This window comes from Osmerus mordax, chromosome 16 (genome assembly GCF_038355195.1).
Source record: "Osmerus mordax isolate fOsmMor3 chromosome 16, fOsmMor3.pri, whole genome shotgun sequence".
In the NCBI taxonomy this organism is placed as follows: Eukaryota; Metazoa; Chordata; class Actinopteri; order Osmeriformes; family Osmeridae; genus Osmerus; species Osmerus mordax.
Genome location: NC_090065.1, coordinates 4,164,358 through 4,177,409, shown reverse-complemented (window position 1 = coordinate 4,177,409; position 13,052 = coordinate 4,164,358). Strand labels below are relative to the sequence as shown.

Here is a 13,052-nt window from a genome sequence, read left to right as displayed (position 1 = left end):
ACCCTCCGGAAAGCGGACAAGGGCCAGTAACGCCACCGTCTAACCACTCTAACACATGGCATACTCTAAAGGCAGAGGCCCATGTCTTGTCTGGACCCTGTGCTTAACCATGAAAAATCCACTCTGACTGTTGGGCACCTACGTTCCCCTCTTTCTTTTGGCCGGTACTACCTTAAAAAACTGCAGCATTGTGTCCGAACAAATGCGATGGTGCAATGACCCCACCAGGCAGATAGTGTTTACAGTGAAGAGGGCAGAAGGGGATTATGGCTGTGTTCCCACTGAATGCAATCCTGATTCCACAGTGGTTTAGTGCATCTCACCAGCTTAGAACAGATTAAGGCAGGAGGTTTTAGTGTCCAAGTGAGTTGGATGGGTACTAATGACAGTGAGTATATTCATTTGTACAAATGTGTGCTCTGCTGCTTGATAAATCCTCAGCCAACACCCATACAAGCAATACAATGGATTAAAACGTGTGTTTTGTAATCAAGAGAAGAAAAAGAAGAATTAGACATGTGTGACAATGGGGTCTTCCAAGGTCTTTGTGAAAAGACAAGATGAAGGCTGTTATGTCAGTACAATGTACAGTACAATATCAACAGTACAATGACAACATTACATTACAAATTACACTTCAATTGGTCTGCTCTGTTGAGTGGTAATCAATCATTAGCCTACTGATTTATTTGGTGACTTTATTGACAATAATATCCCAAAGCATGTATTATGACATGTCATAATATTCGGATGTGTCAGTTTTATGCAACTGTAACCTGCTCATTATTATCTATTTTATGTTGGGTAAGAGACTAAGACAGCAATAGAAGGGAGAGGATTCAAGGTCAGACCTGCGTCAATGTTGTAACTGTCATACTTGGCTGCACTTGATTTGTTTCATCCTCTGAAATGAAAACAATGGATTAGCCCAACGAAGGCTTAACTATTATTGTATGGGATTTCAAGTACTGTAATGTAAATTATCTCTGTTAATGACCTAGTTTGACTGAAGTCTTAAAATGTCTATTTACCATCTTCCTAATATTATTTGCATGCTTTGGGGTTTAACATTTCGATCCATTTGAGAGACTATATTCATGTTACGTGACATCTTCATTAAATGCTAATTAGGCGATATACTCTGCCAGCACAAGGGACTGTGATTGGTGATTGCGCGATGTATCTAAACATAATGTACTGATATGTCACTGAGCAGTATATACTGCTATAATTTCCAGATAGAGAAAGTATTTTGCTAAAACACTGGTTCATTGTATAAAGCATTAGTGTGCATTTCCGCGAAAGTATTGATAAAAAACATGTACACAATCCACAAGCTAATAGCGATGTAGTGTTCCTTTTGCATCAAATGGAAAATGTTCATGTGACTGCCTGTCTGGATCATGTGATGATATCGTGACGTCGTGTTGTAGTCTGTCAGCTGAGAAAGCTTCGGTCCTGGGTGAGTAAAAGCAACGGGGTTTCGTTGCTCCTGCCTGTATAAGAAATGTTATCACATATTTATTTGTCGGTGTCTCAATAATAGTCAACCTGTCTTATTGGCTAATGTTTAAAGCTAGTATGGTTGGGATATTTTTGCTGTGTTAGGCCACTAAACGTCGCTGCTATCGGGCTACTGTAGCTAGCCTAGCTAAGTTTGCTGTCTGACATTAGCCAGTTTACTAGCTAGCCAGTTCCTTAAAACGTCATGACATTGTAACGGAGCTAGCACTGGCGTTTTCTAGCTGGCTACTCTAATGTGTTGACTACCAGTACTCAGCCAGACCAACATCAAAAGGATGAAATAACCCACAATTGTTTGTGCTCGTTATATAGCCAGTGTTCTTGTAAAGTTGGTGAGCCTTAAAAGCCAGTCAATGACATATGCCATTGATGTAATATTACTGTCTGTTGTGCACCACAAGTAATTAATTTGACTGCTGCATCAAGATGTGACAAGCTATGAGCTGGTTAGCAAGGGGTGCATCATAATGTTAGCCAACTAGCTACATGACAGTATGTTACTCAAAACGTCGTTTGTGCGCAAGGACATCGAATAGGAGGAGCTCTACAAATAACGCTTAAATGAGAGCTAATGGATTTAGGTTAAAAGATATTCAAATACTCAGAAATACAAACTGTATTTAATCCCAACTCGTTTTTCCTATCCGCCCAGGAATACCTATTAAATATAATCGTGTCAAAGTAGTAACAACAAGATGGACATCCGCGGTGCTGTCGACGCTGCAGTCCCTACCAATATAATTGCTGCCAAGGCAGCAGAGGTTCGCGCCAACAAGGTTAATTGGCAGTCCTACCTTCAGTAAGTAAATGTTAGCACCCACAGCTTGATTTCTTACACACTGACATTACTTCTTGTATTCAGAATCAGAAACTCTTATTGCCAAGTATGTTTTCACATGAAATGAAAATTGTATATTTGTAGGTTATATTGGGTACAAGCTCACTTGTGTGTCCAACAGGGGCGTAGCCAAGACATTATTTCTGGGGGGGCCAGCTCTGGCCAGTCTTTTATTTGGGGTGGCACTTGATTGTCAAAAACTACTATTTTAAAACTCATAAACTGCATCACTCAGAGCAGCAGTTTTCTAACGGTATCCAGTGGTTAGCTGCTTGTCTCCATTGAAGTGCTGTCAGAATGCAGGTACCTTGTTTTGTGTCTTGCGCTGTTGATGGGGGCGTCGCATCATGTTGCGAATATGGGGCTTGTAGCATAAGTGACAAATGCCAATATAAGACGACTTTATAAAAAAAAAATACTAATGCATTTATTTCAGCTTTATACCGTTTCTGTCCAGGAAGGTTTAAAAAAAACAAAAACAATGGTGGCCGTGGCCACCACATGGCTACGCCCCTGGTGTCCAAATGCATGCCTCATGAATCCAAAATAGATTGCTGTGTGAAGTGAAGACCACTAAAGAAATGCCTCACTTTTGTGTTAAGGGGGTGCCTTGCCTAGTCTTACACATTCCATATACCAGAAGGCACCAAGGTTTTGTTTCAAAAGTTCAATCTAGCCCACCTCCATCATTGTTTTTCCTACACTGACAGTCAGAGGCTGGCTTGTGAGTCACTTGTCTCGTGACGGGTAGTTCCTCTCGCCTGTCAGTTAACCATGCCTAGTTCTCATATTGTAGGCTTTCATCTGTCTGATGTTCAATCAAACAGACATGGCTGTATTTCAGAATGGTTTTAGACTGGCACATGAGAAGTGACGATACTTTTGGAATTTCCGGAGTGAATGCTGCTGTTGTGTAAACTGCAGCTATAATTTGAAACTAGGTAATAAAAGTGGAATTGGTAACCGGAGAAAGATCTAGTCCTTGCTGTTTAGGCTTGACAAACTTGATGTGAATGTGTCTACTCAGGGAGGAAAATCAACAGTCGATGACTGCTCTTTGTCTCTAACTCTTCATAAATCCTAATTTCTGTGATTTGTTTCCCAGGGGTCAGATGATATCAGCGGAGGACTGTGAGTTCATCAAGAAGTTTGAAGTAGCAAACACTGATGAGAAACAGGCCATACTGACTAATGAGGGACATCAGGTATCACATTTAATGTCTTGTAATCCCTATTTTGAGCTTGTATAGTGCCCATCTCTCTTTACTAGGCTACGTGAAACTGTTTCTGAAGACCAAATTGTTTAGCATATTTAGCTTACCAGATAACCGACATTTAGATGCCTGTAGAAAACATCTCTCAAGGGAAAGAAAGCCACGGCAGTATATTCACTTGCATTTGGTTTGTTTTCAGTGTGCAAAGACCTTTCTTAACCTGATGGCCCACATCTCCAAGGAGCAGACAGTCCAGTACATCCTGACTCTGATTGATGATACTCTGCAGGTACACACACACACACAAGCCTGCGCAGGGGAAATGTGACATCAGAGAATTAGCATATACCCTTTACCGATATCAAATCAGTTTTAACTGGATTTTAGGATTTTTCCTCCACCTCGTTTTATTTAAACATTTGTTTGTGTTCTTGCTCTATTAGAATACAACAGCCAGTCTCTCCCTCATAACCACACCGTTGATACCTTTTACTGCTCTGTCAACTGTACATTTACATTTAGTCATTTAGCAGACGCTCTTATCCAGACGTACAGTAAGTACAGGCACCTTACTTGCCTCGGGGAGGCAAGTAAGGTGAAGTGTGTGGACACAACATCATTTAGCACGGCTGGGAATCGAACCGGCAACCTTCTGATTGTTAGCCCGACTCCCTGACCGCTCAGCCATCTGACCCATACAGGAGAACCATCAGAGGGTGAACATCTTCTTTGACTACGCCAAGAAGACCAAGAACACGGCCTGGTCCTACTTCCTGCCCATGCTGAACCGTCAGGACCTGTTTACCGTCCACATGGTGAGCACAGGGAGACAAACGCCTCAGGCCGCTCACGGTTACATTTAGTCATTTAGCAGATGCTCTTATCCAGCTCAGCCATCTGACACCCTGGTTGCCTCTCATGATGAAGTACTTCCCAGTTCTTTTAGGAGAGCAACCAGGCAGACGTCGGAGAGGTGAGGCAGGTTGAACATGCACAGATCCTTTAGAAAGTCCGCTCCCCTTCACGTACATTTGGCCACGTTGTGTCAAGACTTCTCTAAACCTACAGATTCTTGTTTCTGTTTGCATCACATGCTTAGAATGATGCAAGGATTGTGCACTGGAAAAATAGCACACAGGCTTTTGTACGAGTCTTCTACAAATGACTAGTTAAAACTAAACTTGTCTACTGCTAATTTATTCCACCGATCTACGTCGAGTTACCCCTTTTAAAGAGGCAATTAGAAATGTAAAAATGGGGTATCTTGCTGTATAATTCAAGCATCCAGCATTTTATAATTCAAGTGTGCTTCTACACATGTTCATGGTTGGTTTTGCCTCTCTGTAGTCTCACACAGACAATCTCAATATTAAAATGCATCCTTTGTCAAAGAAATGTTGGCGATGAGTGAATAATTGTTTCTCATTGTCAAAGTCTGTAGTTAATTAGATGGGTTACAATCTTGTGACACTAGTGGTCTGGCAGAGGCAGGGATTCCAAGGCAATCTAAATAATGAACACTACGGCTGTGGAGAATATGGTGGGCTGTACGCTGGGGAGCGATGTGGAGTGGATGAGTGCAGGAGCAGTATCCCTCATATCTGGCTTTGGTCAAGATGAGCCTGTTTGAAACTTCGTAGTCAATTCTACCTTTCCAAAATGTATCCGCCTTACTTGGTATTCATCGAATCCATTTGTTTCCTTTTTTATATTTTATATCCTTTTTTATATTTTATATCACCTGCTATAACATATTGACACCAGTCTTATGTTTCCTTTGCAACCTTTGTGTGCGAAGGACACATAAACATACCTTTCAGAAGCACATCTTCTGCAGCCACGCCCAGGCATGCATGTTGTCCTGTGTGCTGCATCGCCATGCGAGGCATGGTTGTTGTACTGCATCGCCATGCGAGGCATGCATGTTGTGCTGCATCGCCATGCGTGGCATGCATGTTGTGCTGCATCGCCATGCGAGGCATTCATGTTGTGCTGCATCGCCATGCGAGGCATGGTTGTGCTGCATCGCCATGCGAGGCATTCATGTTGTGCTGCATTGCCATGCGAGGCATGCATGTTGTGCTGCATCGCCATGCGTGGCATGCATGTTGTGCTGCATCGCCATGCGAGGCATTCATGTTGTGCTGCATCGCCATGCGAGGCATTCATGTTGTGCTGCATCGCCATGCGAGGCATTCATGTTGTGCTGCATCGCCATGCGAGGCATGCATGTTGTGCTGCATTGCCATCCGTGGCATTCATGTTGTGCTGCATCGCCACGCGAGGGTCCTAACCTGCGTGCTTCTCCTCCAGGCTGCAAGGATCATTGCCAAGCTCGCTGCCTGGGGTCGCGACCTGATGGAGGGATCCGACCTGAACTACTACTTCAACTGGATCAAGACCCAGCTCAGCTCACAGGTACCGTGCGCTGCGACGCGGTGGAAATAGTCTGTATTAGAGCCCAGGCCATTTGATGTGGAGAGCATGATAGGAAGGTTCTTTTTTTTCCTCTGAAGTGAAAGATTGATGGATGGAGTCCATTATAGGCTATTTCTGTGGGATGTATAGTGCATTGCTTTTGCCTTTGTGGGTCATCTTCTCATCTTTTACCTGTTTTGAACACAATTTCTTTGAAGACTGCTATGATGTGATGTTTATATATTCATAATACCACATAGACGGCAAACAACCCCTTGTTCCTCTCCTACACCAATTTACTTTCATATTCACTTGGTAAACATGCACCGTTAGATACACTTTAGACCGCCTACAACATAAAACGAACATTTAATGAACAGTGCTTTGCGTTAAATACAGGTAGAAAATATACTGCATTTTGAAAGGGCCATTTACTTTGTTCTCTCAAAGGCTATTTAACCAGTAGAACTTACTTTAGAACAGGATCTGTTTGTAAATGCCACTGAATTATTTTATGGACGACCATCAACTTTTTACTTCGTAAAGAAACCAAATATTAGGAGCACTGTGCTGGGCACGCCCCCCCTCCAAAATTGTTTTGATTTAGCATTTAGTATGTATCCTGCATCAATCCCCACAGCTCAACCCCAGTAAGCTGTTGCTGAATACAAAACAGTTTCCCTGTGCTCACCTTGAAAATGTTGTCAACGGTGAATATCTTGATTCATGCTGCAGTGAAATTGAGCAGACTTGTAGGACCTTGAGATGGTTTTGATAAGGGACTGGAGGGGGTGGGGAGGGGGGGAGGCTGTTAAATAAAGGGCCAGCCCGTGCTGCTGGTGTGCTCACAAGGGAGAGAAACAACAACAACAATATTGATCCTTATTTGTTCTTGTATGTTTTGTCCTCTTTCAACGCTCAATAGGTCACTTGCACTCGAAATACGTTTAGTCCCAATGTTAATTCTTCTTGTTTGTATATGTATGTTTTGTTTGCCTGTATGGTTTCATCTGTTGCTACATGTGCTTTGTCTGACTAACATCCCCAGGGAAGGGAAGGGTCTATACTGAGTGAGAAACTGGAATATAATCAGCTGAATGTCTATCCTGAATGACATTCACATTCTAATGAAGGGGATGGGAGTAAGTTGGCTGAGCGGTTAGGGAATCGGCCTAGTAATCTGAAGGTTGCCAGTTCGATTCCCGGCCGTGCAATTTATGTTGTGTCCTTGGGCAAGACACTTCACCCTACTTGCCTCGGGGGGAATGTCCCTGTACTTACTGTAAGTCGCTCTGGATAAGAGCGTCTGCTAAATGACTAAATGTAATGAGAATGTGGGTAAACTCCCAGTTCAACATCTAAGCCGGCTATGTGGCACTTGTTTTTTGATATTGTTTTTTATTAGAAGCTACATGGTACAGGGCCAGACACAGGGACAGGAGCTGGAACTATGTCCCCCAGTGAAGTGAGTATGAGCCAGTGCATCTTCTCAACCACCTCCGCCCCCTAATGCTTCAAAATGGGGAGCTTGTGCAACCTGCCTATCTGTCGGCTTTCACTGGACACTCACATCTTTCTTTCCTGCAAGACGTAGTTCTTTATTTAAAAAATATATATTATTATTTTTGCATCTTCCTCTTTCTCCTCCCTGCTGTTTGGCACTCAAGTTGTCTCATTAATGTCTTGGCTACTTTACTACTACGGAGTTGTGTGGGACAGGATTATTCTAGGTAACCATTTTCTTTGGCATCCGGCATCAGCATGGTGTTAGGATGCTGATAAGGGTTCAGCTGAGAGGAACGTGCATGCCGAAAGCAGACCCACACCACACGCTGTAAGAAGTGTGCATGAAGAGAATCCCTTCCCTCTCAGATAAAGGGAATAGTGGACCACTGTAAGGCCTTGTGTGTGTGGCCGAGACGCTAGCTTTCTTCTGGAACACCAGTATACGTGCATAAGCCTCCACAGAACGCATCAAGGATGTCTCTAACGGCTCGACTAACTGGATGAATTGGTGCCCTGTTGTCCTCGTTTCGTGGCTCAGAGCATCTCTCTTTTTCATCACTTTTCTGCTCCTCACTGTTTGTCCCTCTTCTTCCCGCCTGTGGTTTTTATGGATGGCTTTAATGCAACTCTTCCTTTTTTTAACAGATTAATTTGATCAATTCTCCTCTCGGTGACCTCGGCTCTAATCTCATCTTCACTTCTCTTTCTGCTCAGGTTGATTGGGGCATTCTCTCTCCCCCCCACCCCCCTATATGTACTGGACAGTGTTTAAGTGATTCTAGCATGTCCTTTATGCTGCATGTGCATTCAGTGTGTACTAGACAGGGTATGTTTTTGATGCAAGTCTAGATTGTTCTAATCACCTGTGATGTTGCCTCTGCTTGTTTTCTCCCATCATTCAGAATGAGCTGGTCAATTTAATACCTAACATTTAACATTCCTCACTTGTCTGTTTGCACCTGTAACTATAATTATAGTGTGTTTGTGTGTGTGTCTGTCTTTCATTTTTGTTTTTCAAATCCAGAGCTCCCAGTATGTGCAGTGTGTTGCTGGCTGTCTTCAGCTAATGCTGAGGGTCAACGAGTACAGGTTTGCCTGGGTCGAAGCTGATGGAGTGAATTGGTGAGTAACTGTTTCAAGTTTCCTTTGAAAATTGTAATCCCCTTGTAATCAAAAGGCTTGAGCAACATAGGTTCTGGACTGCTCTGCAAAAGGTCTGAGATTGTTCTGGATTACCGCAAAGACTACGGCCTGTGTTCAGAAGGGTTTTATTACTTATGATATTGTTTTTATAGATTTTATGTAAAGCATTTTGAGCTGCAATTCTTGTATGAAAGGTGCTATATAAATAAAGTCTTATTATAATTATAAAAAGAAAAGAAAAGTAGAACACATCAGGCTGGTTCTGTGCAGACACAGATTAAGCAAAGAATCTTTGAAGCGTCTGATTGGACATTAATTGGAACTCCTGGCTCCTCTCACCTCCCAGACACCAGCTGTGGAATCAAATGCATTTTGAAACATCAAAACTAAGTATTCATTATTGGCTGAATAGGTATTCAGGTGGTTGTTAACACTGTAACAAACCATACTTTTAATTTCAGTAAAACACTAAAGTTTAACAAGTAAACACTGAATATTCCTTTCATTTTCACTTGAATGTGTTTTTCACGACCCAGAACAGTAACTGGCAGTCTTAACAGATGGCTGGTGTCCTTCCTCCCTCTCTTTGGCTGCCTGGCTTCCCGCTTCTCTCTTTTAATTTCCCCTCTGCTCCTCTCCTCTCTTGCCTCCACCCTTCAGCATCACCGCTGTGCTTAGCAACAAGTGTGGCTTCCAGCTGCAGTACCAGATGATCTTCTGTGTGTGGCTGCTGGCGTTCAGCCCTCAGCTCTGTGAGCAGCTGCGTCGCTACAACGTGGTGCCGGCCCTGTCTGACATCCTCCAGGAGTCCGTCAAGGAGAAGGTCACCCGTATCATCCTGGCTGCCCTCAGGGTATGTACGTGGGGTCCATGACAGGACAGTCCTTCCCCAATCTCTCTGCTGGCACTGGGGCTTGTGTATCCTGCCATCTACTGCCCGTGTTTTTACTGAGTGAAGTCCAGTAGGTTTGTTTTCAAATGTGGGTGGGACAATTTTTTATATATATCTATATACAGTATATATGGTAAATGGACTGCATTTATATAGTGCTTTTCTACCTTAGCGCTACTCAAAGCGCTTTACAATGTTTGCCTCATTCACCCATTCATACTCTCACTCACACATACCGACGGCAGCGAGCAACCATGCAAGGCGCCGGCCTGCCCATCGGGAGCAACTTGAGGATCAAAGTCTTGCTCAAGGATACTTCGGCACATGACCTAGGAAGAGTCGGGGATCGGTGTGGCTCAGGGGGTGGAGAGGGTTGTCTGTTAATCGCAGTCGGGGGCGGTTCGATCCCCGACTCCTCCTAGGTCATGTGCCGAAGTATCCTTGAGATGCACCCGTATATATATGTTAGTGGTGGGCATAGATTTAATTTTTTAATCTAGATTAATCTCACTCTAATTTTGGCGTTAATCTAGATTAAAATGGCTCATTTGAATTCCGCCGAAGGCATTCAGAATATGTGTGCTACCCAAATAATGACTAAAAGTAAGTCTTTGAGAACGGGTTTCTCAAGCCAGGTGGCGCATTAGACCAGGAGCTCATCTCCTGTTTCCAAAATGGATCACAAACTGCTTGAGAAAGCTGTTCTACTATGATAATTGGTGATGAAAATACATTATGTTCAATAAGATGTACTTGTGTTTATTAGATTAGTTAGCTTGGCTGATAGAGCTGTGCTGACGGGCTTGCCTCGGTTGCACTCAAACATACTAGTTTGACGACGACTCTTCCCCTGCGCTACATCAGTGCTTGGCCCGGCATCTTCCGCATTAGCTAAGGGATGCTTTGCGTTTAGGTGGTATTTGAGACTGGAAGAACTCCTACAGTAAACTAATTCCGCATAGCACAAGGTGCAAACAACCTTAGTCTTGTCGAGGTTTCCATTGGGAAGCTTCTTAAAAATACATTTTCCCTGAAGCAAACCAGGCGGCTTCATAGCTGCATCTATGTTAGCACGTCACGTTTGATGTGATAATATCATACACAAGGCATACACACAGGTTCGAAGACTCGTTCTCGCCCCCTACAGTGCAATTCGGCTAGGTTAAAATATCAAGGTGAAAGTCATCATAGCTTGCTTATTATAGACCCAGCTCCCAATCCAACTTTTGAGAATAGATTAACGGCGATATTTTTTTTATCGCCGATAAGAGTCGCGTTAACGCGCATCTTCATATGTACTGGTAGTCAGGTGGCTGAGCGGTTAGGGAAGCGGGCTAGTAATCTGAAGGTTGCCAGTTTGATTCCCGGCGTTGCCAAATGACGTTGTGTCCTTGGGCAACACTTCACCCTACTTGCCTCGGGGGAATGTCCCTGTACTTACTGTAAGTCGCTCTGGATAAGAGCGTCTGCTAAATGACTAAATGTAAATGTAAATGATATGAAGATGCACCCGTTAAATAACTTTTTTTTTAGCCTACGCCCCTGGAGTCCACTATGGCCACGTCCAAACTCTAGACTTACTTACTCATGGACTTGGGGAGTTGCAGTGATAAGAAATAAATACACAGAACATTCTAAATGAACATTACAAAATTTGATTTGGGTTGCACTATGCATACAATGAATGGCTTTGCTGCCCTTTCAGAATCCCCTTGCCATTCACAACATCCATTATATTGGATGTTTGATTTGGCCTTAAGAGCTGTGCTCTGGCCTCCTCTGTTGATGGCATTACTGTCAGGTAATGAATTCCTCGTCCTTGTTTCTGGCTGGATTCAATTAGAGCTCATGTCTCCATCCATCAGCCTTTCTGAAAGCCTTACTAACCGCTGCTTTCTGGCTCACGGAAATATTGACTTAAGCGTTTACTAGTTTTAGAACGGAAAGGTTCACTGTCGAGTTTTGATGTTGTTCACATCACCAGAATTACCTTGATATCCAAATTTTGCAGATTGGTTTGCTCACCACATGAGACTTGGAACTATGAAACTTGATTTATCCAGACCATCTGGGGGTCCTGAAAGAATTTTGTTGGGCCGTCTACTCATCTCATCTGCTAATGTATCATCACTAGTATCAACAGAAAATAATCCTCTATTATACTGTAACACCAAAGAACAGCCCAAAGGAGCTTGCATCAGTAAGCCACCATCATTTTCTACTATAGAATGTGTGGTCAGAGTTTAAATGAAGTGTTCTTGCTATATTGATTTCTATTACCGACAGAACTTCCTCTTTTTGTCATTTTTTTGCTTTTGCTGGTTTTCTAAAGTAAATGTCATGGCAACACATTTATAACAGGTTTTGCGTATGTGTCGCCATGGTTTCACACAGTCTATTTAGAGACATGTGACCTTGGAAAGAGTAGAGTGTGCCTGAGAGAAAAAGAAAGACACGACAGTGATCCCAGCATCTGCTCAGATGCACCTCAAGCTCCTTCTCCACCACACACACGTCTGTCCATGTTAAACATCCACTCAGTGGGAGTCAGTCACAGCTCTCTTTAACCACAAGGAACCAGCCGCTCCCCCAACCCAGCCAATGTGTTCTTCTATCCAAAGTCTCCCAGAGCTGAGCTGGCACATGGCTGCCTGTTTTTGGCCCGCTGTCCTCAGTGGGGGCAGCATCAAAACCCGGGTGAAAATCACCAGTACGGGATAATTGGGCTTTGGGAATCCCTTGGCTGTTGGAGTAGAGGATAACTCTAATCAATGTTGAGTTTGGCCAGGGCAAACCTAGAAAATGATATCACATCGAAAACTTAGGCTGAGAACACCAAGATGCAGAAGAGAAACATCCCACTTTTCCATGTTCCCATGTTCCCCGCTCTTTATTCCAGAACCTTCTGGAGAAGTCTGCGGAGAAGGAGACCCGGCAGGAGTACGCTCTGGCCATGATCCAGTGTAAAGTCCTGAAGCAGCTGGAGAACCTGGACCAGCAGAAGTATGATGACGAGGACATCTCTGAAGACATCAAGTTCCTCCTGGACAGGCTGGGCGAGAGCGTGCAGGATCTCAGGTACAGAGCTAGGAGAGAGCGGGCAGGATCTCAGGTACAGAGCTGGGAGAGGGTCACTGATAAACCCTTTGGTAGAGAAAGTTGGACAGGTTTTTCCCCAGTATAAATTCAGTCTTCAAATTGAGATTTCTATTTGTTAAAACAGAAATGCCAATTAAATATTTTTAATGAACATTAGCTTTGGCGAAGAAGAAGAATATTGACTGACAAATAAGATTGAAAGAAATCCTCCAGTACGGTGCTCTCTGACTTGACAACTCGAGCAGGACTTGACTCAGCTACCACACAATCAGTAGCCTCCTAGTGCAGGCTCTACTGCAAGTAAACACTTCTATCTATGAAGAGGGGGGACAGAAAAAAGTAATCCTAGAACTCTTAATAGCTTTCATATTGCTGTCAGACAGATTCAAAATGTCCCTCTTTTTCTCATCCCTCTTCT

The 13,052-nt window shown here is 43.4% G+C and overlaps 1 protein-coding gene across 1 annotated transcript in view; it reads left to right on the top strand.

The window, feature by feature from the left end:
* Nucleotides 1–1,432: 1,432 nt before the first annotated feature.
* Nucleotides 1,433–13,052, top strand: part of atp6v1h (ATPase H+ transporting V1 subunit H) — a gene marked incomplete in the record, with an annotated part of 16,916 nt that continues 5,296 nt past the window's right edge. The window contains 10 exon segments of the mRNA XM_067253854.1: nucleotides 1,433–1,462; nucleotides 2,177–2,323; nucleotides 3,468–3,567; nucleotides 3,776–3,865; nucleotides 4,278–4,391; nucleotides 5,890–5,994; nucleotides 7,400–7,459; nucleotides 8,525–8,622; nucleotides 9,304–9,496; nucleotides 12,435–12,613. Of these exon segments, the coding sequence (XP_067109955.1) occupies nucleotides 2,220–2,323; nucleotides 3,468–3,567; nucleotides 3,776–3,865; nucleotides 4,278–4,391; nucleotides 5,890–5,994; nucleotides 7,400–7,459; nucleotides 8,525–8,622; nucleotides 9,304–9,496; nucleotides 12,435–12,613 (1,043 nt within the window).